The sequence below is a fragment of the Melospiza melodia genome, chromosome 3, assembly GCF_035770615.1.
Source record: "Melospiza melodia melodia isolate bMelMel2 chromosome 3, bMelMel2.pri, whole genome shotgun sequence".
Taxonomy (NCBI): domain Eukaryota; kingdom Metazoa; phylum Chordata; class Aves; order Passeriformes; family Passerellidae; genus Melospiza; species Melospiza melodia.
Genome location: NC_086196.1, coordinates 105293629 through 105321042, shown reverse-complemented (window position 1 = coordinate 105321042; position 27414 = coordinate 105293629). Strand labels below are relative to the sequence as shown.

Genomic DNA, 27414 nt, shown 5'->3' with positions numbered 1-27414 from the left:
ACTAGCTTGATACATTTCTAGTAAGGTGACAAGAAACTGCTAGTTTGAAATACAACTTTATTTTTTTAATCAATATGCAATCTACAAAATGTTATTACAAGATTATCAGCATGATCTCTTTGCACTTATACTGACAAAAGACCCAAATAAAATTATAGTTTCCATTAGAAGTAACAGCACTGCTTCAGAGTTATCAAAATTATTGCTAAGAACTACTAACTGCAGCAGTTAGTTACTGTGTTACGTAACAAAAAGACAAATAAATGCAAAATAGGAGTATGGACACCAATACCACAGCAAAGAAGTCTGCCAGGTAAAATAAACACAACCAAAAGTAACATGTGAAAATATGTGTTCAGATGTAAAATACTTTTGGACAATTCATACAGAATCTGGAGGAAAATAAAGCCAGGAGCATAAGGATGACAGTGGCTTGGTATCAAGCTCAATGGAGTGCATCATCATCCTCATTTCTTCAGAGTTTCTACCCAGGGGCAACAGAACCATTGTTCCCCATCTCTGCCCAGCTTCTGCTGTGGCATGCAGTAACACCTCTTTTCTTACCCTTTGTGCTGTCTTCTGGTTGGAATAAGCAGGCATTGCAGGTTTCTTACTTACTGACATAAAAAGTCATCTACAGACCATTACCACTATTCCTTTCTTCTTTTTTTTGCCTCTCTTTTATTCTTAGAGACTTTGATGCAGACCTCATTTTATCAGTAAAAAGGCTTCCAATGACTTCAATGGGTGTTTGAATCCAAAATTACATCAAGTACCATTTACCTGGAGTAATACAATTAGTACAAGAAAGATGAATGCAAAGATAAAGTTTGTCGGTTTCAGCAAATACGACACTAAGTAAGGCAAACACACTATAAAAATAGTTGTTCTCATTGATTTCTGTTTTAAATACAAAATCTCCCAAACCCTGCTGGTCCTTTGTGAAGGAAACACAGATAACATCTAAACACTGCTCTGAAGTAAATGTTAGTGAAATGCCAGCATCTGAAGTGACCCAGGCAGTTGGAAGCATTTCAGTGGCTGCAGGCGCTCGCTGCGGGAAGCAGAGATCAGACACGTGTGAAACCTGGCTCCTCACATGGTGCCAACACCTCATGGGTTATTTAAAGCTCCAGTCCTCCTGCTAGCTGGACACTGCTTATGCATCCCAACAGCTTATAGCAACTGTTCCTCATCTCCATTGTCTTTCCCAAAATTACAATTAGACTACTTGTAGCCTAAAGAATTCAGAGCCCATATGTTTGATCAGTATCAGCTGCTGATACTACCAGTAGTAAGGCTAATTTTAAGAAAACTGCAGCTAACATTCATGGGAAATGTTAGCAATGAGTCTTAAAGTTAAGAATATTTGGTCAGTAAGTTATGCTCAAGACAACACAGAAGAAAGGAGAAGCCTGGTTATTTCTGGTTTGGCATGTTGCAATATAATAGGAAGTTGGAATTTGATGGCGGGGAAAAAAGTCAGACAACCCAAATTTTCTTTCATTAAACTGCAGCCTGTTTTTAAATATTCTGACATCAAGGCATATGAACATCAGTGTGAGACTGAACAGGGCAATTATTCAATCTTAGGCTGCACTAATTGTCAGTTTAAACTGAAAGCCATGTATTAAACAGAGTAACTTTCTTTCAGTGTAGCAGTATTTCTATGGAGTTAATTCCCTGTTATCCTCATCCAACTCTGATTAAAGTTAATCACGAGTCTTGCAAGCCTCAAATGAAAATCCAGGGGTTTGCAACACAGATAAAGCTGTGGCTTGACCTTTTTATGCTATTGAGTTCAGTAAGTCTGAATGATCATTTGCACCATAACACCTTAATACAACTCTCCAACAGGAATGGTGACTTGTAAGGTGATCATTCATTATTTAAGCCACTCACTGCAAGCAGTAGCTCATATCTTGAAGGTTGAACACTACCCAGGCTCCTCAAACACATCCTGAGACACAGCAGACACCTGAGAGCACAGCAGCAGCCACAGCTTCTGCAGGACCTGTAACACCACCAGGTACCCAGTGCCCAGCAGGTGAGTGCTGTGAATGGACATCCTAAGATGACAGAGAGATGGAATGGAGATATATAAGTTCCTCCTGCTTAAAAACAGAAAGATAGGGGCCAGCTGGGTGAGACAGGCTCTGGAGAGCAACCACTGCTAGCAGATTTACTGAATTAGCTGTTTAATGCCAATCAAAACAAGCCAGCCCCAGACAAAGGTAACTGCAGGTAATTGCAATGCATATTTTGCTTCCTCTACCTCACTGAGCAAAGAGGTTAATAAATATTGTAGCTGTAGTACAGCCATGGACTTCAGCAAACTGCAGAGCTTGCCATGTCACCAAGTATAAACACCTTGCCCTGGTGGCAACACTGTGCCCCTTGGTTCAGCTGAGCAGAATATAAACCAAAATTAAATATTAATAAAACACACCAAACACTACTTGAAGGTGCTAATGGCTTCTCAAGTCAAAACACAGACAGAGGAGGCAACAGCTGAGACATATTTGGATCACTGCTACAGTCCAACGCTTGCTTAGATTTATAACAATATAATCTGCTAATAAAAAGGGATATATAGAGAAGCCCAAATACCATAATAGTCTATTTGGGGCTTTGGCAATGCAATACCCATAAAAAACCTGCCCTCAGGACTTACTGTAGAATCTATTACCCATTTCATTCTCAGCTTCTGGATGGGGGAAAAAGTTTATTGTGATGAACTAGGTTCATATTATGGTCTTCTGTTTCCTCAGACTGGTAATTTTCTCTGTGTATATCCCACATATTTCTACTTTTGGGGAATACCATTAATCTGTATTTTTACACAGTGTTCATATAAACAGTTACAAGCTATACAAAATATAAAGTGAGGCAGTGCATTCCTATACTTTTGTTCTCCACTAATTTTAGTTTGAAGTAAGGCTAATTTTAAGAAAACTGCAGCCCAAAAAAAAAAAGGGTATCATGGGCATTTTTAAAATTTATTATATTGTTTCAGACATGGAATTACAGCCTGCAGAAAATGGCAAAGGGGATAATGGTTGAAGGGAAGTATTAAAACCTTTCCCTAAAGGCCAATTGTTTGTGGAAAACACAATTAACACATTGACATTGGTGATTAGTAGCTCAGGCTGCCTGATGAAGCATCACAGCTTCATGTCTCTTGTGACAGTCCATTCCTGCATTACTTCCCCATGGAAAATGCCTTTAGAGCCAGGAGCATGAAAACATCTCCCTTTCCAGGCATGTCTTGAAAGTTACTCAAAGCCACAGCTCCTGCAGTTTCCATACCAACATCTGGAGCTTGCATCCTAAAGGAGACACAGAGCAAACAGCAGCAACCAGTCTTTTCTCCAGTTTGTGGGGGGAAGCCTCCTCTGGTGTAAATTCTCCAAGCCTCATCAGATGAAAGGGCCCAGGACTGATTTACACTCACTGAGAATCCACCCCTTACCTCACTTGCTGCAGCAGTGAAAAGGAACTGTAATGCTGGCACAGAAACTTCAATCACATCTGCCATATGGGGTTTTTTGCCCAAGAGATTACTTTGAGTGGACCTAAAAAGTGCTGAGGAGGGAACAGTTGCAGCCACAGAAGAATAAAGAGTATTATTATGCAGAGGACCCTTTTTCCCAATGAAATCACCCAATTTCCAACTCATTAATTAAGGCTCTTGTTGAGAATATTACTTGGACTTGTTCTACACACATACATCAAGGAGAGCCAAAACATGAGGGACTTCAGTTTTCAAACAGCACTAAAAAATGTAATTGGTCCTTCTGGACCTTACACAGGTGCTGATAGATCATGAGTTTTTATTAGCATGCCCAAGTGACATGAACCTTTTGAGTAGTGCCATTGGGTTTCAGTAGGGAGTGTGAGATCATTCCCCAGTCACACAACAGGAAAACAGTACATTAGAATCAGTCAGTGAAATGCTCACATCCTGCTGCTCTGACAAGGAGACCTTGCTCATACCAGGACTCCCATGACAGGAAATTTACTTGAATGCAGGCCAGTCCAATGAGCACTGATTTGCAGACTCAAACCCATAAGCACTAAAAAAAAAAAATTCAATGACCGTGTTTACCCTAAACTAGGTCACTGCCCTTCTTCTAACAATAGAATTTCCTATGGAGATTGATTCCTACTAATATCCTGTGACAGTGCCTCCTGTCCTCTTTCATTGCATTAGGCAGTTGCCAGCCTTATCTGGGTCTTCTCCATCAAGCCTAATCCACTTCTTTTCAATTTCAACCTGCAGGTACAAAGCAAAAAACAGCAGGTACGAGTTAGCAAATAATTGGACACGGAAAGTGGGAACTGCAGCAACAGCATGAAAAAAAGCTTTGACACAAAATCAAAATATTTCCAGACCCAACAGATTTCAAAACCACTACTCCCCAAAATAGTTCAAATGAGGGAAAAAAAAAAGCAGGTGCATTCACAGTTCTAGTTTTCAGTCTCATCTTTGATCAGACAAGGAATTATTATTTAATTATTCTTTTGCTCAAAGTCATTATCAAAAGTACATGCAAGATATGTTTCGAATACAAAGCAAATATGCTTTTCAAATACTGCATGGGGGAGCAGGGAGGGAGAAGAGGAGGAAAACATGGAAAGCATAGCTCTGAGAATACCTGGCAGCTGTAAAAAGCTTTCTGCACCACGTGTTTTTGGGGCTGCAGGTCACTCTCTATGCCCAGGGACTTCACTTCTGTTCCTGAGGCACAGGTGTCATGGACAACAAACTGGACAGTAGCAAATGGGTACCAGTCAGATGGGATCTCCTGGTCTGATCCCAGTTCCAGTTTGTAAGACAGGCTGTGTGGGTGATCTAAACCTTGGGAAAGAAAAAGAAAACCACCACACCATTAGCGAATTATCTTTTCTTTGTTTAGGTTCATCTCCTAGCAAGAGAGCACAGCTTCACCTTTGATAAACACAGAGCTGTTGTTTGATACAAGGTTATTCTATCTGTAATCTTTTGCTATTTGGGCATAAAGTGGCCCTTTGTTCATTTTCTGTCTGCTTCAGCACACTTGTCACAGTCATTGCAATTTTACAAATTAATTTGCACAAGATTTACCAGATCCTTTCAGCTTCTCATTGAGAGGATATTACAAATATAGGGCTTTGTTGCTAAATTCAAACTATTTGATGGAATCTCACTTTTCCCTTAAAAATGCATTTCTAACTCTGACAGAAAAATAAAAACTGGAAGGTCCCAGTGTAGAGATGCTGCAGAGATGCACAGGGCAGAGATGCTGTCCTGTGTCCAATAACCCCCTTTCCAGAGCTCTGTGCTGTAGAAATTTTACTGCAGTGCTTATTTCAAGTGCTACAGCTATCTAGTGTACCATCATTTATTACACTATGTCCACAGCAGGAAGATAAAGGTGCAGCTCAGAGTGCTGCTCAAACAAGATACATCCCACCTGCCAGGATAAAGGCTACCTGGAGCCCCTGTCTGCTTGGGAAAAGAACATACCCCATTTCTTCAAAGAACAAAAAAATGTACTGCTAAAATAACTGTGATGTAATAAAGCAGAGTCATTAAGGATTTGTGCAGCATATTCTGAATTACTTTAATCATCCTAGGGATGATCCTAAGGATCACTTGCTTCAGCGTTTCTTACATGTGGCAATGATAAGGGCAAGCCCTTCTCCTGGCACACAGGAACACAGGGTGAAAGCTGCTTCCCAAAGCAACTGAAGTCAGCAGACTGACTGTGTGTGTGAAAGCAGGATAATTTAATATAATGAAAAGAATCCTCTCCAAATTCTCCAGGGCAAAACGTAGCAATTCTGCATTTCTCCTTCTCTCCAGGATTTTAATCACCAGCATGGATAACTAACTATGCTTTGGCTGCAGGCAGGGGGGAAAAAATTAAAAAATAAGAAGAAAAAGGATTGCCTGTATTTTGTCAAAGGCAAGCCTGGCAGTGTATATTTGGTTTTCATCCATTACACTGAATGGAATCTTGAAGTTCAGGGAAAAATGTCCCATTCTTTATGCACTGACTTCCCCCAGTGACAGGAATCAATTCTGTTAGAGAATAAAGGAAATACTGAAGATGGAGTTAACATTAACTGAGCTTTATCCATCCCCTGGGGAAAATCATGCTAATATTCCACATCCACAGGCTCACAGGCATTTTGTAAGGCAGAAATAAATAAAAGAGCTGCATCTCCACTGCTCCTAGGAGCCTTGGGGTGGGTGCCTGTCTGTGCTGCAGGTTTTCCCTGTAACATGACACAGCCCTCTGGGCACAGCTCAGGAGAGGGTCCTGCAAGGCACTGGAGCACAAGGATCCCCAGTTTGCAAGGAGTGCCATGCCAGGGGCAGGCAGCACACGGCTGATGTCTCAGGACAATAACACAAAACACAGAGACAAGTACAACTGTAACATCAGGGACTTTATTGTGGAAATGGAGGAGGGAACCAAGTCAGAAATAAGGATTACAGCCACCTGCCACTGTCTTGAGAATGAAAGTGGAGCACAGAACAAGCATGAGGAGGAGATGGTGTTCATCACTCCTGTGCCCAGGGACAGGCAGATCTTGCACCTCTGTGATGTGAGCCTTGTCCATGGTCTGCTGCTTGTCACCTCTTTTTCTGTCCAAGGCCATTTCTGCTGCACTAACACTCTCTTGGTCCTCAGTCCCTCTTCCAGTCTGCCTGGACATGGTGGAATGAACCTCTGTTGATGGAACCTCTCCATCCTTGACTCCTCCATCATCCCAGCAACAGGACACCATGAGGAACATCCTGTTAGAGCCACACTGCAAGATGTGGTCCCATCTGAACTGTGCTCCTTTTGGCTCCCAGGACCTGCTCCCCTTTCCCATGGTGGTGCCAGGATGCAGCTTGGCAACACACAACTTACTTGACCTGTTCTTTGTGCTGTTTCCTGGGTTGGGCTGACTGCACACACAGACTCTGCACAGTGCCAGCCACAAGTGAAGCATCCTGGAGAGCACAGCAGGAACTGCAGCACCAAGATGCCATGGCATGTCCTGGCCAGGGAAAAGGCCAAGCCCTCTGAGGCTGTGGTTAACCAAGGATCTGAGGAAAAAGAGTTTGCTGCTTGTAGTTAATTTGTGGTAGAAGGCAACCAGCATACATCTAAGGGCTTTTGGAGATCAAATTCAGAATCTTCTTTGGGTTTTCTGGGAGAGAGGCCTATGAAGAAACAAAAAGCAATGGGAATTGTCTAGAAACTATTCTGTCTTCTGAGAAATGGAATCCAGAAATAATCACAGCTTGGAATTTTCCTTGGCAGATATTGGACGGTAAATGTTGGATAATCCAGATGTCCACTTGAGTACAGGCACAGATGAGCCATACCTCTTGGGCTGTTGCTGAAAGTTTCCCTGCTAGACATGGCATAGTTGTGATTCAGGACTATCCAGAGAAACCTCTGGGTTTATATTCCAGCTGACTGACAGCCATGAGGTGGTCTTGGTGTTGGGAATTCTGGGGTGCTTCCTTTTCCTTAGATGGTAACCTGCAAAGGCAGAGACAACAGGTTTGGGATTTGGATAAGGATAACCCCTTGGGTCCTCTGGAACAGATTCCATTGGACCTTTTTGCCTATTCCTAAAACACAGGGTTCCCCCAGCCCATCTGCCTCTTGCACCAACACCAATGTCAAAGGGAAGTACTCACCCCTTCACTTGTGGTGAAGTTCTGCCACTGCTGGGCTGTGCTGGGAGCACAGAGCAACTTCTTCCCATCAGCTGTCAGATGACAAAGTGACTGACCAGCATTCTGGAAGGCTCTGAACATCCCCCCAGTTTTCACCTAAAACTGAAAAGTTCTTTCCATCTCTGCTCCGTGAAACCACTGCTTCCCAGGCCTTGTGTCACACTGGAGTTGGAAGAAGAAAGAGAGGCTGTGTGTAGAAGATCCTTTTGCAAAAGAAACTGTAATGCTGAAAAAGCCAGGCGTTGGCCAGGAGGAGAGAGACAGGTGGGTTGGAGCAGGCACAGTGTGCTAAGGTGGCATATTCAGAGCCCTGACATATTCAAGATGACACATTCAAGCCCAGCTATCCAAAATGTGGCCTATCAGGCACTGCCAACACATGACCACCAGAACTGATGAAATCAAACCACACCAGAAAAATCTAGGGAGATTACTGACATTTTACTATCTAATTTATGAGACAGAAACCCTGCAGTTTAGGTGTCTGTGCAACTTGTTAAGACTTCTGTGAATTGAGAGATTTTAGTCTGCTCAAATGTGAAAATCTGGCTCTTGTTTCTTAAAAGTATTCCAAACTCTTGCTCTCTGTCTCCAAGGAATACCAACAAAAAAGCCAAAACAAACAAACAAAAGATCAGTAGAATTATGAAACTAGATTTCAGATATCACTTAGAATTCAAAAAGCATTTCAAAAGCAATTAATAATCTAACTTTGCATTTATTAATGCAGTTTGGCCCTTTTTCACCTGTGTAAGTAGCATTCAACCAACTTTAATCTGAGAAAGGCTCATGAAGCAAAGCACTTTAAGCCAAAATAATGTACCGGTTATCTTAGTTATGTAATAATTCTAGTTTTGCCAAAATAGGTCCAGTTCTAAAACTCTTACTTTGAACATGAAAACATAAACAATTACTAAGGACAGATTTACAGACATCAGGGTTGTTAGAAGCTAGTAACTCCTGCAGCCATCTCTAAATGGGTGCATTTCTCCAGTCTGCTGGGAGAAGGGCATAGGGAACAGAGGAGTAAAGGGACAGTGCCACCACCAAGCCCCAGCTCACGGTGGTGCCAGTGCCAGGAGGAGGTGGCTGGGCAGGGATGGAGCCCCCCTGACAAAGCCATGGCTTTGAGTTTCCACCTGGGCAGTTTAGAAGAAAGAAAAGCAGCACCTGGTGGTTCCTGGGAACCACATCACCTCCCACAGCAGAGTCCATGCACAGATGCTGTAACAAGGCTGCCAGCAGCCACAACCTCCAGTCTGCTGTCTTGTTTAGGACCTGCTTCCTCAGTGCCTCCATGATGCAGAATGAAATAAGAAATAAGCAGCTGAAGAACTGTTGCTTTACACAACGGCTCGAGGATGGAGGATTTCTCCTAGCAGGAAAAATCACAGGGCTCAAATTTACACAGCAAGTGATTAGAGCACAGTGCTTTGCAGTTTAGTCTCTCTTGCCCCCTGGGAACTCCCTGGGAAGCAGCTGACACAGCTTCTCCGCTGCAAAGTCTGGCCCCAGTACTGTGCTAAAATCATAACATCTTCTGCACTTCCTCACACTAAGCCCCAGTTTCACAAACATAGACTCAAATTGCAGAAACTTCACTGGATCAGCCCTTCAAAACTCTTTTCCTTTTTTAAAAAATAATGCTAAAATTCTGACTCCCAATATAACATCTATATATCTGAATAGGCACAGGCAGCTTTTAAAAGTCTGCTGTTTCTTGCAGTTCCTACTGACTTCACTTGGCCAGCACTTTTCCAAGAAAACACTCCAGTAGAATCCAGTGGATATTAACATATTTCAATGCCCATAAATGGAGCCACAATATAACTGTAAGCAACCTTTCCTTTTCCCTTCCTTTTTTAAAATTTTATTTTAAGAAGCCTTGGACAAAGGCTTTTTGAAAGCAAAGTCCTCAGCATATTTTTCCTCTGGCGGTAAACACATTATGAAAGTTTACATATTTCTATTAGTTTGACTGTCTCCAGACTTTTGGCAAGCCTTGGGACAACTCTATTTTTAAACTCTTAACTGTGTACAGAGCACTTGATATAGAGGCTTAAAATTTGACTGGGCAGAATTACTACCAAAATGTTTTTTTCAAATGCATGAACATTTCACAGAGACAAATGATTCTGCAGATCTCAGCTAGAGGAATTATTCAAATGTCAGAAGATTAAGCTACTGGTGGAAAATAAAGTAGAGTTGTGAGATGCCTCAAAAAAAAAAAAAAAAAAAAAAAAAAAAAAAAAAAACCCCAGTTCTTCCTTTCAAATAAGTTAAATCTGAAGTTAACTGGGCACACCAAATCTTCAGGTGAAAGAACTGCAGGAAATTTGTAAGACTTAGATTCTTCTTTAAAATTGCCTTAACTGCTGACTTGATTTTACAGAAACCTACATTAAAAAGCACAGAATACTAAAAGCTACCCAAACAGTCCTGTAAGCCTTGGGAAAACACATATGTCATAGCAACATGGTGCAAATCTCTGAAACCTGGAGCACAGGACAGGGATTTTGAAGACCTAAAGAATCTTCTGCCTTCTCATTCTCCTACATCTTTCCACCACTCCTCTGCCCTCCCTGTCCATTTTTCAGTCCATGCCCTTCACTTCCCTCCCTCTGTCATTGCTCTTCCCCCACCATTAGTCCTGGCTTAGTAGTAGAATGCCTGAAAGGGGACTTAGGAAGGTAAAATCTTTTCTGGACGTTTTAAAGAGGCAGTTAGCCCACACAGGATAACACAAGATCCCTATGTTAGTAACATACCCTTACCCCCTTTTTCAAAAGTACAGATTTTACAGATACTTTACATTAAATGCTTTAACAAGTGCCCTTGTCTTACACAGATCCCCAAAGCCTCAGGTACACATAATGCAAAGGATCAAGCAAAGGATCAAATGCCTTCACTCTGCAGAACTTGAAGCGGGATACTGTATTCCTCAAGACTTTTTTGCCTTTAGAAAAGTAGTATATGCCTTTAGAAAGGTACTGGTAATATGACTAAAAATTGGACTTGTAAACCCAAATATTTATTTTTTTTTTCTTCTTCAAAAAGTCATATTTTCACCTTTAAATTAAATTAACTACTTCCATATGTAAAATTAAAAACGTAGCTGTTTGTACTGCTACAAGTTTTCAGTGAGGTACCACCACCAGAAAGAAATGGGAATAAAGTGGGAGGCATTTTTTGTCAGTGCAGTTATTGCCATGAATGTACAATCTCAATGCGCAAACCCATGAAAGAGGTAACAGAAACCATCCTTGGCAAAAGCACAGCACTTCCTACAGCAAATTTAATCACAGCACCCTCTAGTTCTGTATCATACCTTCCATTTCTTAAATGATGCTAGAAAGCCCAGACCCAGCAGTGCCAATACCACCTTTTCTATTACCTGTGTGATATTTGGTTAATAAATCATTTTACCAACTTCTGCTTCCCATTCCACCCATTGCCCTGCTGGTACACAGGAAGCATAAACCCTTCCCTCAGCCTTACTGCTACAGACTTGAGATTCACTCTGAATGAACAGCTCTGCTTCCATGATACCACACACTTTAAATGACTGACAGTACACCTGCCTCCATCAAACAAATTATGAAATCATGGTTTAAAGAAATTGGTAAGTCTAAAAGACTTTTTTTTAAAATTATTCTGGCTTCTACCAACAGATAAAAACCCAAGCACAAACCCAGTGAAGACACACATCCAAGCCCACAGCACAAATTATTTACTTGAATTTTTGTCTGGAAGCCTGTCAATCTTCCACACCACGGCCCTGTAGGCACTCTCGTATTTTGCTGTTCCAACCGAGACTTGGATTACGGGGTCAGATTCAACCTCATGCAAAGCCCCAAGGCATGCTCTCCTGTTCATTTTGGCTTTTAGGGATTTCTGCCTTTGCAGGTTCATGGTCCAAAGTGCTTTGATCCACTGTGTGGGAACAGGAAAGCGTATCATAACATTTTCACAGTATTTCACAGAGGGTAAGCGTGTGGGGATGTGAGCAGTTGAGGCCATGTTGATGAAAGCCTGAAGTTCAATGTATGCCCCCTGAACCACCACTGCAGCCTTCACAGAGAAGGGAAGGTCCTGCCCATTGTAGCGCGTCCTGAAACGCATCAGTTCCAGCCTGCAGGCGTCCAGGGGTGTAAACTTAATAATCCGTGACTGCTCAAATTCCTGCGCTTTGACACAGTTATGGAAATGGCAATCGAGAATCTCGATCCACTTCTTGTCCTGCTCCTTCTCAAAGTAACGCTCGTCCCTCTTCTGGAGCTCCAGGTCGTTCAGGGTTAGGAAACACTCGGCGCCGCCGTTCACAAAACACAGGCAGTAAATGTGTGTGATGACAGAACTTTCCACGAGTTTTCCTTCTGCCTTAGTGACTTTCCCCCAAAAGTTATCCACTATTTCCAGAGTAATTTCTTGCTCTTCATAATTCCTCTTCTGTCTGGAAACAGTAGGAAGCTTCATGAGCTCCTCCTCGACCGTGGCGAGGAAATCGGTGAAGTCGTTGTAGTCGGTGGTGCCCAGCTTCAACATCTGCTCCACCTCTGGCTCGTGGATCACCTCCACTTTGGGGTGGTACCTCCTCTTCTCCGTGTAAGACACGCACTCGATCTTCACAGTGTGGATTTTCCCTGAGACATTGTAGCTCTCCAGTTTGGGTTCGGACAGCTTGCACTGCGGCTGCAGCTGGAACTCCTTGAAAGGTTTCTCCAGGCCCTTCTCGTAATACATCTGCAGCACCCCTCCAGCCAGGACGCTCAGGTAAATGGGGCCCCACTGCCGAGATGACATCATGTTCTTCTTCTCAGGAATCCTCAGCATGAATGGCCACCCGTCTGATTTCTGGCTCCTGAAAAGGCTGCGTGGGATGGCGGGGCAGAGCTTGTGCCACGCGGGGCTGCTGGAGATGGGTGGGTTTTCCAGGGTCTCACAGCTGTCAGCTTGTAGGTGTTCAAGCCTCTCACAGATGTAACTGAAGGAGCCCTGGTTAAGACTTTTCTGATCATTACATGTTTCTTTGTCTCTAGGATGACACCCACTCCTGTCAAGCACTTTGTCCTTCCTGTGCATGCTGGCATTAGCTGGAGACATGCTGAGGGAGCACCCTTCCTTCCAAAAAGGACTGGAAAAAGCACAGTCACTGTGGAAGTATGGGAAGTGTCCCGGAGCCAGCTCCTCACAGCTTCCTGGTGGGTTAGCACTTCCTGCATCTGCTGATTTGGAGACCAAAGTCTTACCTGGATGTTCATTAGGTGAGGGGCTCAAAGGAAGGCTGCTCGGTTTCTGTGAGGCCAGGGATGAGCACGTCCCAGGGGATGGAGAAGGGTTAACATTTGATGGCCATTCAGGTATGGGGTAAAGCATGTGAATCCCAGACTTTGGAATGCAGGGGTTTCCTGGGTAGTCTCTGGTAGGTGTAGTAAGTGGAGAATTGCTGGGAGGTCCAGGACTCAGGTAGAAATCAACCACAGGAGACGAGAGCGGAGTGCTGCCTGTAGAGGATGGCCTGCTTGAAGAATCATGAACACTGCACAGGTTGAGCTTAAGGCCATTGGGTCTGGAGCTACTCTGATTGTCAACCAGTTTCTGAGGTGACTGGAAGAGAGGCTCGTCATCAAAGGTGACCCAGTTTGCTGGATTTGGGGAACACATCTTGTAGGAAAACTTGAGGCACTTGCACAGCACATCACCCGCAAGCCATCTATGGAGAAACAAAAAACATTATTCAAATCAAATTCTAATCACACAAAGCTCAAATTTGCAAGCAGTTCACAAATCCAGTGTATTTTGTTTTACATGTATAATCTGAGAAAGCTGTGTAGAAACTGATAAACTGCCTGTGAATCCCCACTGCTCTCCTAGGCTGGGGATTGAAGGGAGTTCTAAGCTCTACAGCTGTTCAGAGCATCTGATGCACAGAGCCTCTCAATCAGAGAGAGCAGAATGCCCCACAGCAGTACAGGATTGCTTGAATAATACTTTCAGCTTCATTATATACAACATAATACTATACAGCTTATGCATCATTTCAAATATGGACAGATTTTTCCATACCAGGCATCTGCCTCTGGGTAAGGTTTCCCCTCCTTCCCAGCATTTTACTAAGAATGGTGCAGCTGTCTCCAAAAATAGAATCAGGAGGGAGAGAAGGGATTATTTTTTTGATGAAAAGCTGCAGCAACTCAGTGCTGATGGCAAAGGTACACATGCTGCTGTCATCAGGGCAGAAACCTGGATGCCCGCCTGACATGGGCAGGAATCCCTTTACATCAGTTCCTTCAACCCAGGCTTACACTCTTAACTGGAAATGTTATAAGGAAGCATTGGAAAGGCATTAAACTTTTAAACAAGAAATTAGCCCAAAGGATGAGCAGTACATTCCTGCTGAGGAGCAGACTGCAAGCCTGCACCGCAGACAAAACGCTGATGAAACACAAGTCAAGGCCAAGCAACAGCACTCACATCTGCCAAGCACTGAATTGGCTGGTGGCCTGGAAAAAGGACAGGTCTTTAAACCAATTAATAAACTACACTTCATCAAACAAAGTGTCTTTGGTAAAAGGACTCAGCTGGATGTCCTCTAAGCAGGACTGCAACCAGTAAATCATTAATCTTGCCTTCGTGGTTCTAAACTGTGCGCTGAAATTTAAATGCTCGTTGCATCCTTATGCAGGGCATGTTGCCCCCAAAGTTTTTCCTCCCCACTGCTCCTGCCTGATGAGGGAGCAAGCAAAAAATTGCCAGCGCCTGAGGAGGAATGGAGTACAATGAAACAGCAGGGGGGCACATATAAACACAGCTCATTTGATAGAAAGTTACTCTTGTTCTGTCAGAACACATCCACGTTTGCCTGAAAGCACAAGGAAGGCGGAGTTCACAGAGACAAAAACCACCTGCGTGGACATTACTCTGGTAATTAAGGTCAGCTAATGATGACTTGGAGCTATTGCCCTTCATGCACAGAGAGCCACAGTCAGGCTGTTTAATTGCTCTCCAGAATCACATAACCATAAAAGCCATTCTTTATCTGTAACTCATAGAGAACAGTTCACTTCTAGACATGCTGCAGTTCAGCCAAGTGAAACTTGTGCTACAAGTGTCTATTTTTATCATTACTCCATTATTTCTGGGGCAGTTTGTAGCCAGTAAGAAAGTGCCATAAGCTGTGGCACAATCAGCTCACTCTGAGGCTGGCCAACAGAGAGCTCTCAACAGAGGGGGACTCTGCTCCTTCATTAGGTTCTGAACTCTCGACCTTTTCATTCAGAAAAGTATTTGCACTATGCTAGTTATTTTATAAGCACTCTAATCACCACTTACAGAAGGAGAGAGAGAAAAAAGGAGCAAACAAGTACAAATTACTGTCATAGCTCAGACACACACAACTACCAGTGTGTCCTTCACCCACACAATCACTTCATCATAAAGCGCAGCAATGGAAAGAAAAATCACAGCTATTTGGTCTCTGACTTGGTCATCACTTTTTCCTCCCATATCACACCCTTCTCCTCCTCTCCCTCTTGTTGCCACCATGGCTCTTTCAGCATTAATTATTTCTAGAGCTGAAGTTTCAAAGGTTTCAGCCCTCTTTTCAAAGCCCCATTTGTTAGGAGCAGCTAATGTGATGCTGGCTCGGGGTGTGGCTTTTTCCTGGAACATCTGGGACACTGGGGCAGCCTGGTGGACAAGAGAACATAAGGAAACAGCCTCTAAGGCTGCCACCAAAAACTCCTCTGGCATTTACAGGAGATAAGGGATGGCCAGAGAGAGAAAACAAACACAATGTGGATGGGAGAGAAGCCTTTCTCTGTGGAGGGGCTCTGGGGATGCTGCCACAACCCTCCCGTGCGACCACAGCCATGCTCAAGGGGAAATCACACAACACTGAGATGCACCAATGGAAAAGAAACCATAAAATCGGGTGTTTACAATAAAGAACACATTTGCAGACTGTTTCCTTTTCTTGTTAGAAATGGAATTTTTCAGTGTCCTTTATTATTCCCAGATGTTCAGGGGGGTTTTTTCCCCCCAAGGTCTGTTACTACTCCCTTTTTCAAATGTGGTGTTGCAGATTATTTGGCAGGGTTTTTTTTTTCCCATTACAAAAAAAAAGATGTTTGAACTCCACCTGCCAAACATTTAACTTCAGTCAGTACGTGTCAATGAAGAAATCCACTTTTCCACATGGAAAAAAGTGGGAAAAATCACTTTCCTCTGCAGTCACAATGCTCTCAGTGTACCTGTCAGAGGCTGCAGCTTTCAGGTCTTGTTGCTGTTGCAGTTACATGGGAGTTTTTAAAAAGAAAAAAAGATGCTGATTATAATAAAAACACACATGCAACAAGTGTTGAAATAGATAGTGAGCAACATTGCTCACTGATCCCCAAAAAATGACTACTAGGAATGGAGGAAAAAAGCCCAAATGGATTTTTACAAGCTGATTGGAGAATGTCATGCTAATACAAGGAAATGCAACCTTTTTTGTGTTAAGGATAGCACCACTCATCTACTATTTAAAAAAAAATAAAAATCAATCTTATGCTGCTTTACATCACTTGTTCTCTGATTCTTTTACATCTGCACAAAGCAATAAAATAATGCTTTCAATTTCTATTGTGTCCTAAACTGTGCTCCAATTCCTTCCTATGAACTGGAACGTTTTTCCTTGAAATCAAACTAAAATTCAGGCTTCAGGATAGATGTGTTTTCCCTCCAAAAAGCAAAGGGCCCCCATGGGACCCACATAAATGTAACCCAAATGCTTTGGGTAAAAGGAAAATGATACAAGATACCATTGATCACACATGTTATGGGGCCTGTGACATTTAAATTACAAGCATGTGTGGTATCTTGTTCAGAGAGGAGGCAGGAAATACCATTTTTAGAATATTGAAACTGCCAGTAAAAAAAAGCTGGCTGAAATAACAGTTGATCCTAGGTGCATTAATACCAGTGAACCCAAAAGTTGCAATTCATTTCAATTCATCCTCTTCTGCCTGAAAACAATCTTCCCATTTATCAGATTAACACACTCCCTCAGCATTTAATGAGCAGTCATTGCAGCTTAATTTCTTCATTTTAATACCTTGAGGATGGAAAGAAGAGAAATCCTATCCCGTTACTGAGAGATTTTACAGGCTGTAGCTATCCCTGGGTCCTTTGTTGCTTCAGAAATCCCAGATCAAATCTGCAGCAAAAACACAGCTCAACTTCCATGACTTGCTGGGGGATATTGTTACCTTTTCCTGCACTAATAAATGACTCCCTGCTCACTCTGAGGTGCGTCCCAAGGCGTTGGCTTTGGCACTTTTGATCCAGCTGCAGCTGGGTGCTCAGGGTGTGCCATCAGCCATGTCCCCACCACGCTGTGACAGCACGGCCTCCTGTCACCTCCTGCACCACGCAGTGCACAGCTGCACCCCCTGCACATCTCCCTCTCTTCAGGGGCCTTCCCTAAAATCTGGCACCAATTGAAACCCTCAAGCACATGCCCCTGTGTTCAAACATTAAGATCCTCTATTAAAATATTGGAGGAGCTAAAGAGGAAGGTCAGGGAAACACCTCCCTTCTGCAAAGCACAAAGCAAGTAAATGCAGAGTTTAATAGACAGTACTCACACTCCCAACACACAGAAAAGCATAATTTTATAAATACATTCCTTACTGCCTGTCCAGCTCCAGAGGCCATTGCAGCTCCAGAACTGTTAAGCTACACATCCTGTAAACAAATTCTCTTTGGAACACCCAAGCACAAAACTTATGTGTGCCACTGGCTCAGCTGGGTAAACACCAGCCTCATTACTTGCTCCCAGCTCAAAAAAACCCCCCAGATTCATCTACATGCAGTGTGACAAAAGAGTTAAATAATCCCTTCCAAATAAGCTGAGCTCTTCCCGTGAGCTGCTCTGTTTGTGGACAGCGCCTGGCCATTTTTATTTCCACCCTTCCAGAAAAACTATGGACCCCATTCACCACTACATGTCAGTTTTATTTCCAGGAGCAAGGTTGTCTGTTGCACACAGGCCATATGGAAATTTAATGCCAAGCTCTGCATCCTGTGCACGCTGTGGTGAGGCTGTCCCACAACCACACCACGAGTTGTTGCTTTTCTTTCCACAAACACCCAGAGAATCCTTCAAGCTTTTTGCCACAGAGTGCAAGAGTCCCTCAGGGAGGTACAAATTCTCTGCAGTTTAAGCAATAAAGCACATATGGTATATAAAACACCTTAAACCCTTGTGATATCCAAGAAAAACATGGCAGATTTATCTCTGTGTTTTACTGCCATATTCTTTGTGTCACTGTTTTGGTTATTACTTAACTCTGCAAAAAAAGAAAAAAACTCGAAGCACAACTTCTGCATAAAATACTGCTTGATTTATGATGATTTGCCTCAAATTTTACTTTGATATTACATGTGGCTTCACTTCTATTTATTTAACTCTGCTTTTTCTATCCTAAATACACATAAAAAAATGTATCCAGTCTATACGTCTGAAATAAACATAAACAAAAGTCACAGCTGATGGGACATAGGAATTTCTTGGCATTTTCTTGTGTTTGGGATATGAATTTAGCCTCCCACTGCATTACTCATTTTAAAAAATAAGGAACTGGTGTAATAGTCAAAAATACACCGACTTCAAAGTGCAGTGTGACATTTTATATACATTGCTCACTCTCTGGGGCATAGGCACAGCTGGGAGAAGTTCAGGGCTTGCAGCTAATCTGTTTGATTTGGAATTCCTTGCTCTTGGCCCCAAGAGCTGGAGGAATTGAGGGTTTCAGCTTTTGACAGTGCGCACGTCCCCAGAGCAAAGGCAGGCCCAGCTCCCTCAAACACCTCTCGCTGTTGCTTGCTCCTGCCTGAAGGCACAAGCCTGAAAAAATTGACATTTTTAAGGGTATCAACACAGCCCATCACAACTCTCAAGGAGAGACAACACTCACTTTCTTCGATAGAGAAAAGGGTTGGGCAGAGGCTAAAACACTCTCCAGTGAGGAGGATGTCACAGGGTTTGGGGTGTGGGGGACTCCCCACCAGCAGCTCACAGCACTGCTGTCCCTGCACACCAGGAGAGCATCTGGGAGGCAGCCAGGGAGGGATCCCACAGGCACTGCATGATGGAGGCCTGAGGAAATTCCAGCTGCTCTGCTCTAAAAGGCTGTGAGCTGATATGAGAGTCACACCAGAGGGAAATCCTATGGGATGCTCCCAAATGGAGAATGAAAGAAAAGCAGCCAGAGTCACATCTCTGTTAACCTCTGCACAGCTGTGCCTGCAGTGGATCATCCCCAAAGGAGTAGCTCTCCTTGCTGACAAGAGGAGGAGGTTGGATGCTGAGGATATCCACTGGATCTGAAAATTTAGCAGAGCTACTCAGAACAATTCCTATCTTTGCCATGGATAATCACTCAAGCCTCAGCTGTTACACACTGTAAAAAAAACTCCTTTTCATGTGCAGATCCATTCTGGGAGTCCTTCCCTAACACTCAGATGTGAAGTCATTCCAAATCCGCCTGGAAAAGACAACAAAACCTCATGCATGACTGGTCTTGTGTGTAACTCCATCAGCTTCAGCCACCCTTCCCATGGACACGAGCCGTGATTCCCACACCCTCCCTCACCCCACAGTCACATCACCACTCTGAGTCACATCAGCTTTGTCCTTCCCTGCTTCCCTAGTGGGGAACAGGAATCAAGGCAGAAAAGCTTAGGGACATTTACTGGAAGTGTCTGTATGATTTTATGGAGACAAACCAAAGGTATTTCCTAAAGGGATCGAGGGATTTTTACAAATCACAGCTGCACAGCCACCTGGGATTGCACCCTCATTGCACCCTCAGGGGGTTTTTGCAGAGCTTATCAGGAACATAACTTTAGGAATCAGATAACATAAAATAAATAGAATAAATTAAAAATAATAATTTTTTAAAATATATTTTTAAAAAATAGAAACTAAAATAGAGACCCAGGGTATCTTTGCCATCAGGAAAGACACTGGAATGCCGACCTGAAGCTGCAAAAAGCAGCAGAGGCCCTCTGACCCCACAGGCCACCTCTCTCACCTGAGGAGAGCCAGACCCCCTACAGAACACACAAACCAGCGAATGGAACAGCGTGGAGAAAGAATCAGGCAAAAAATCAGCCTCCAGCTACCAAACATCCAAGGCTCACAGCTTGCAACAAGCACTTTCTAACATTAAAAAAAAAAAAAAAAAAAAAAAAAAAAAAAAAGTTTTCCCAAGCCACAGCTACATGTAACTGCTTTGTTTCAGGGAGATGAAATAACATCTTGCATCACACCACAAAGTGCATAATTCTGCTACATAAAGAAGAGCCACAGGTACACTTAGAACCTGTTTGGTTTTCTTTTTAACATAACCAAAGTGATAAAAACCACCTTTGTCTCTGGCATATGTGTAAGAACAGCAAACAGCAGTACCCAGCACGAGTCTGAGCATCTTTCTTGAGCACATCAGTTCTGAGTTCTCAGTCAGTTCCTGCAGATGGCATCCCAGCATTTTCCTGTTTCCTGGGCAGATTCCCCACCTCAGGAGGTGACAGACTGTCCCAGGTGTCACCAACACAGGTATAGTGACCTGTGGTTCTGTGCATCTTTGGCTGGAACAGGGAAGGCAGGACAGGGGCACCCAGCTCATGCCCCATTTGCTGGCAAATGGGATGGCCAGGAAACCCTCAGGAGGACACAGCCTGCTATCAAAGACACTAGGAACCGTTTTACCAGCTCAAAATAGAACTGGATTAAATCCTGAGAACCACAAAATGGTTCTCTATGCTTTAGTGAACATCTTTAACAGAAAAAGTTTGTTTTTCCTAGAAGAAATAATAAAAAGCCTGATGAAATCAATATTAACTACTCAGAGTTTTTTATTCTCTTCTTTTCTGGATATCACAGTGCCATCTAAGACACATCACTTGTGTGCAAGAGGTGACTGCAAGGGGTGATGCAAGGCATGATTGCATCTTCTCAAAGCAAAACAGTCACACATAGCAGTGTATTGTGAAAACGCCTTTGTTTTTTTTAATGTTAGATAATGCTCACTGCAAACCTGTAACCCTTAAAAAGCGTTTTTGCTGGAGGTTGGCTTTTGATCTGTGCTGTTCCACTTAATTTCTTCCCATTATTAGCATAGACAAGACAGGTAAATCATATTTAATTCACTTATTTCACTGTGTTCCTGTCACCTGTACATCTCCCACAGGGCCCACTCACACTGAGCTCCCTGGGCTAGTCCTGCTTCATCCTCTGAACCACACTCCTCCTCAGCATCACCACAGTCATGGCACAGCTTACACTCCACAGGCACATTTGGGAGAGCCAAGGGACAGCAGGGATTCATGTAAATTGTTTATTAACACCAGCTGTCATTTCACTGTACAGAACTTTGTTGGGTTCTTTTAATAATAATTTAAAAATGCTCTGGCCTAGAAGAGACAGGAAAATAAATCTATTTTTATTTGCAGTACTCCTGCAGGTCACTAAGTTAATGGAATGTTACTGCATCTACTGAAGCAATTTTTTTAACTGTGTTTAGGAAACATGTTTTTATTAGGAAAGCACGCACATCCCACAGAAGTGCTGTGGTCACAGCAGCTCTGCACAGGGCTCTGGCAAGTACTTTAGCATCCCAAACCTCTCCCTCTCTTCTCCCCATGGGCAGAGACAGATTTATAATGGACTAAGAAGCAGCAGAAATGCAGTTATGGGTGGCTGTCCCACTTTAGTAACAGCAATTTTTTTTTGTTGTTGTTGTTTTTAGGATTAAGCAGCTCTCTAGATTAAAAAAAAAAAAAAAAAGCCTGAGTACTTTGGCACACAGATCACATATCAAAATATTAAGCTGGCTGTGGACAGAAAGAAGTTTAAGTCTGGTTCTCTTGTAGTGTTTGCAGTGTCCAAGGGAAGGGAGGGATGAAATGCCACAAAGAACACACAGCACAGAAGAATACTTCAAAACTCTTGCCACTAATCTCAGAGTGAGTAATATAAGGTAGGGAAGCTGACAAAAATACTGTATTTAGGAAAATCACTGAACAGCATAACAGCCCCCTTTTTTTTTTTTTAATTTACTTTTAGTTCTGAGTCAATTTTTATGTCTTAAAACTGCCTCATGCCTTAGAGCCCAAAAAACACCTGGCAATACCTTCCTGGAGTATAACCCATGACATAAGATTTGTGGAGGTCTTCTAGACATGAAAAGTGCTGTCTGGCAGCTGTCAGGAACATTTTCTGGCAGAGCAGCTCTCACCTGATCTGTGGGATACTCCCCTTGTCCCTGCTTTCAGGCCCTACAGGAATGCCAGCACTGAGGGGAAGATGTAATGATTAAATCCTTGTTTGTTTGGATACAAGTACTGTTAATAGCAACTGATGACAGTCATGTCAGAAAGTGTAATTCCTAACACAGACACCAAAAAAAGCCTCATTTGGGTTCCTCTCCAAAAGCCTTTTAAGACAGACACGTGGGCAGCCTGCTTTGCTGAAGGAGAAGACATCAGGTTATATTTATACCAACCAAAAGCAGGAGAAAAGGCGTGCCAGACTAGAGGGATCTTGTTTATCCAAACACAAAGCCAAACACTGCCCAGTTTTCATGCTGGAGTTAATGTCCACACACAGATTAACTTACAAACCCACATTAACCTGCTAGTCAGAGATCATCAACAAGCTGGGCCACTAAGTTTACAAACCCCAAAAACTTTTGAAGTGATAGAAAATGACACTTACTGCATATTCATGAGGGAGGAGGAAAACAATCAAAGCCCAGCATGAAGCAAGGACCTCATTCCTGCCTTGGGGCAGCTTTTCCCAGGGGTGTAATTTACAGCTCCAGCATCAGGTAAATACAATCTCTGGCCTGTTTAAACAAATTACTCTAAAGCTCAGCCACAGCTGGTTACAGAGCACAGGGCTGAGTTCTCCTCCTCTCACGCACCGAGGAAAGGAGGCAGCTGATCTTTCCTCACAGCATTTTCTCCCCTTGCACAAATCAGACAACGCAAAGTGTTCCCTTCAGCTGCTGCTTTTTCTCCTTTCACAGCTACAGCAGAGTCTCGGTCCCCAGACAGGGCAAAGCGAGTTAACACCAAAATGAACAGTTCATTGTTTAAAAGCCTCAGGCTCCAAAACTTCTGTTCCCTCCTCCCCAGTCGGTCGTTACCACCCTCCCGAAAAAAAGCTAAGTCCTGTTTGGAGAGAAATCAGTCAGGGTTTCTCCACCTTACAGCAAAAACACCGTGGAAGCATAGAATTGTGAAACTTTACTTTGGGTCCGGAGAACAGCTTAGTCAGCGGTTTTCTCGGCACCCTTGTTTTTTCCCATAAATATCAGAACAGTTACACCTTAAAAAAAAAAAAAAAAAAAAACACTTTAATACAAAGCCCCCCTTTGGTGAGCACTTACCTAAAGCCACAAAGGGGATATTTTCTACATTTTTTTTCTCGTTTACACCATCCTTAAAGCTCCATCCCTGGGGTCTGCACTAGAGGGACTCATGGTTCAAACACCCCAGCCCTGTGCAGCACATCCTCTGCATCCGCTCCGGGCGTTTTCCCAAAGCCCCCGCTGGATCTATGGGAGCGATTCCTGCAGCCACGCTTCCAAACACCCCGACCCTGCGTGCACGCTTTAACATCATCAGCCGAACCGCTAAGAAAACATGAGAAAGGCTCCAGGAATTCAACTCACTTCGAGTACTAAAGAAAAACACTCCAGTCTCCTCCCTAAAACAAGGCAGAAGTCATGGGAATGAAATCCCGTAGGATGCCCGGCTCACAAACCCTCCCGATTTCCGCCGTGGTTTAAAGTACCCAGGCAAAACCATCCCCTGGGCAAAACCAGCCCCTTTTCATCAGTTGTACTGGAAAAGAAGAGCAAAGGAAGAGGGGGAAAGAGAAAAAGGAAAGGGGAAAAAAGAGGAGAGGAGAGGAGAGGAGAGGAGAGGAGAGGAGAGGAGAGGAAAGGAAAGGAAAGGAAAGGAAAGGAAAGGAAAGGAAAGGAAAGGAAAGGAAAGGAAAGGAAAGGAAAGGAAAGGAAAGGAAAGGAAAGGAAAGGAAGATAGGGGGAAAAAAGAAATTAAAAAAAAAGAAAAAGGAGCCGAATATTTCTGTTAAATGCATCATGTTCTTACACCAAAACAAAAGAGCCCCATCCGCCGGCCCGCTCCAAGGCAGAACTTCGTGGCTGCGCCTCAGCTACCGGGAAAATTCCACTTCGGACCGAGTCCCCCCCGTGCCCCGCTGCTCCGGCCCGGCCGTCCCGGGGCAGAGCCGCTCCTTACCCGTTCCGGTCGCGTTCCTCACTCGCTCCGTGCCCGCTCCGGTCCCGCCCGCCGCCGGGAGCGCCGCAGCAGCAGCGGCCGGGCCGGGCCGGGCTGGGGGCGGTGGCCGGGACAGGCCCCGCCCGGCGCATCCCGCCCGAGCATCCCCGGGAAAGGCCGGGCAGCCCGGGCAGCCAGGGCCGGGAAAGCTCCTCCGGGGATGGGAGATCCTCCGAGGCTCGGGAAATGTCCGAATAACCCGCAGGAGTGTGCGGTTGTGGTACCTTAAGTGTCCTTCTCGCCCATTCCCCTCTGCGTGCACCAGCAGAGGGGCAGAAGGGCTGCTCCCGAAAGGCCACAGCACACGGATGGAATGAGGAAGATGAAGAGGGGGAAACCACCTATAAAAGCCTCCAGACAATTTCCAGGGACACGGAGCAGACTTGCAGACACCCAAATTGCCCATCTGAAAGGGTTTCAAGTAGTAGGGACAGCTCACTTAAAAGAGTGAGCTTCAGTTTCTCGTGTAATCCATCCAAAATTCTTTGTGCAGCATTATACATCCATTTCAGCTCCACTGCTTTCCAGTTTTTGCAGTTTCCCTTGTATTTTAGTAAGGAAGGACCTCCTTCTGCAAGCTGGTTTCTTTTGTCCCATTTATCTCCTCTGTAAAGTTTTCTTGTGTTTTCTGTGAAAACGAAGCAATCCTACCTCTTTGTTTTATGCCTGGGGGGTACTATTTTTTTTTTTTTTTTGCAGTCCTACCTCTTTGTTTTATGCATGGGGAGTACCATTCAGGCTCTGTCTGCATCTGCAATAGAAGTGTTCAGTACAGTTTGCCCTACAAATAAATTCTTCAGTAAGCTGAACACCGCTACTACACAAATTGCACTAGGATGAACATTGGCCATTTGTGGTTTTAAAAATTCTGGCATTTGCTTTCTTAATTTTTTAAAAAATCCAGTGCCAAATTTAGCACAGAATTATTTCACCATAATTTAACCATTGAATTTAACCTTTCAAGCCAGTGAATTGTCACATTCTTCTCTCCTCTCCTTGAAGGCCTTTTCTGAGCACTGCCAGACTGAGGTCTCCAGGCTTAGAGAACAGGGTTGGGCAGCTCCACCTGCCTCCCTCATCCCAGCAGGGCAGCCCTGGAAGTGCCAGGACCTCATCCCAACCTCTTCCCTTGGGAATTCCATCCCTGTAAGCCTTCTGCCCCTGAAGTCCAGGCCTGACGTCAAAATTGTATTTCCATAAAAACTGTATTTTCCATAAATAATTCAGTCTTCTGCCTTCTCCCAGGACACACTCAACCTCTTAGCAGAGGGAACCAGTGGATCAATACCCCCTGTTTTGCCAAAATTCCAGGAAACTGGAAATAATTTCTAACATTTTCTGCATACTCCAAAATGAGCCCTTCAAACTCTCATGTTCCCCTGCACAACATTCAAAGAAGCCTTTTTTCCCGTTTAGCTTCCATATTAGCTCTTCCTAGTGGTTTTCAAGTGGGAAGGGTATTAATGGCTCTTATCTCCTTATCAAAGCATGCATATCTAAAAATAGATCAGATTTTCCTTTGCTGAGGCAAGTGTATACATTTTCAAGGCAAGACTATTCTTCTCCAGTAAATTCTGCTATCATTTTCTCTTCCAAAACAATTCAGTGCAATATAAACTGAAGCATCAGAGAAAAAAAACCCCACTGATACTGAGATTCAAAGTTCCTTAAAAAATTTTACTTTGATGAATAGTATATGCAGAACAAATTACAACTATTAAAAGTTATTTCTACTGTAAATACAATTTGAAGAGCATTTCACATAAAGATACAGTATTATATGTTGCTAGAGGCAGTTATAAAGCTCATTCAACATTTTACAACACCAACAAATTCGGTTTACATTGCTGACTATATTTAAATTGATCTTAACATGAGTTGCAGTGTATTGCCTGTTTATCAAATGTTTACTGTCTAGGACTATTTTATCAAAAGTGAAACCTGTCAGTTCATATCTGGCTAGAACCAAATATTTGTAAATAGAGACAGAAAAACAGTTGTTTCTAGACTTATTTGTAACTCTTTCCTCTACTGCTTTGCTTTTTTTTAGCAAGAAATTTCTGCAAAAGTTCATCTTAACAAAGACGTATTTTGTTTTGAAAAGTCAAATTCTCCTCAGGTTAAATGAATCCATCTTTCACTGAATAAAATTGCTAATAAAAACGTACCAGTGTATTATATTCACTATTTAAATGATGTATATTTGTTACATATAAATTGGTTATAGAAATTTAGCATATTGCTGTCCTTTTTGTGAGAAATTGGCTTCAAATATTCTTGACCTTATGGGCTAGATCAATAATCTAAGAGAAACTTGTTCTTGCCTGCTTGTTTGGACTAAAAATAAACCAGACTTTCCAGATTTAAAAATAAACTTTTGGTCAAGATGATTGTCCCCTCTCCAGGTTCATATTTTCTGTCCAGACCTGCACATGCTACAGACAATTTGGAAGTCACTGAGCACAGAAGAGGAGCAGCACCAGTTCCAGGATTTCAGCTGTTCCCTGTGCCAAGGGCTGCACTTAATGAAACTGCACTGAAATTCTCAGTTCAGACCTTTTCAACCTCATAACTTCATTAAAACAATCTTTCTTGGATACAGTGCTCTGCATTCACTATCCAAACCCAAACTGAAGGCTTTTAAATGCAAGAGAAAAGAAAGCTGAAGCTGTAAGGGAGAGCAGATGAGGGGGCAGAAGGGGGAGTGTGGGGCAGTGTAAATTGTTCAAAGGGGAGTGTGGGGCAGTGTAAATTGTTCAAAGGGGAGTGTGGGGCAGTGTAAATTGTTCAAAGGGGAGTGTGGGGCAGTGTAAATTGTTCAAAGGGGAGTGTGGGGCAGTGTAAGGTGTTCTCACACTCAATTCAGAAGCGAAGGACTTGACAGAGCCTGCAGCAAGCTACATGCCACCATTAACCAGATGCCAAGGAAATTCATGAAAGAATCCCGAGTGCCTAAAATAACTGGAAATGACCTGGACTCCTGAGCTTTGTGGGTTTAACTCTTCTCAGGACAAAGCTGTGTTGTTTAAGGGAGACTAACTACAGCTTTGACACCAGGCCTGGGCTTCAAAGGGTTCTTCATTAGTTGAGACCTCATCAGCTTAGAAAGCTTTGGACTCACAGGGTGAATCAGTGCTAAAACAAATAAATTATGCTCTCTACTGCTATCTCTGCAATTTCCATGTAAGAGGTTTATAACCAGAATTCTTTTGGGCCTGTTAGTGGGGTGTCTTGCCCTGCAAATTAAACCCAAGGAGAATCACACAGCTGGGGTTTTTTTTGCAGCTCAGCACTGCAGCAATTGGAGTATTTGCCTCTGTAAGGAGCTG

At 43.3% G+C, this 27414-nt stretch overlaps 1 protein-coding gene and 1 long non-coding RNA gene across 3 annotated transcripts; both read right to left on the bottom strand.

The window, feature by feature from the left end:
• Positions 1-40: 40 nt before the first annotated feature.
• Positions 41-24037, bottom strand: STON1 (stonin 1). 2 transcript variants are annotated; one of them, XM_063152468.1, is made up of 4 exons: positions 23897-24037; positions 11464-13442; positions 4659-4861; positions 41-4276 (listed from the first exon to the last, which is right to left on the bottom strand). In XM_063152468.1, exons 2-4 carry the CDS (start codon positions 13391-13393, stop codon positions 4202-4204), a joined length of 2208 nt encoding a protein of 735 aa, XP_063008538.1. In that variant the 5' UTR covers positions 13394-13442; positions 23897-24037; the 3' UTR covers positions 41-4201. The 2 variants fall into 2 exon arrangements, with proteins under 2 accessions (XP_063008538.1, XP_063008537.1); XM_063152467.1 differs by lacking the exon at positions 23897-24037 and adding an exon at positions 23170-23448.
• On the bottom strand, positions 6421-8139 carry LOC134416160 (uncharacterized). The gene is made up of 2 exons (XR_010027190.1): positions 7691-8139; positions 6421-7529 (listed from the first exon to the last, which is right to left on the bottom strand). It is a non-coding gene; the product is annotated as an uncharacterized LOC134416160 (long non-coding RNA).
• Positions 24038-27414: the final 3377 nt, after the last annotated feature.

Bases quoted from the DNA above. Each gene is read 5' to 3' on its own strand.
- STON1 (XM_063152468.1), bottom strand. From the start codon at position 13,393: ATGTGTTCCCCAAATCCAGCAAACTGGGTCACCTTTGATGACGAGCCT. The intron at 4,862-11,463 runs GTAAATAATTTG...TTCTTTCCCAAG, and splicing joins GCTTCCAGACAAAAATTCAA to GTTTAGATCACCCACACAGC. The intron at 4,277-4,658 runs GTATTCTCAGAG...TTGTACCTGCAG, and splicing joins AAGCTTTTTACAGCTGCCAG to GTTGAAATTGAAAAGAAGTG.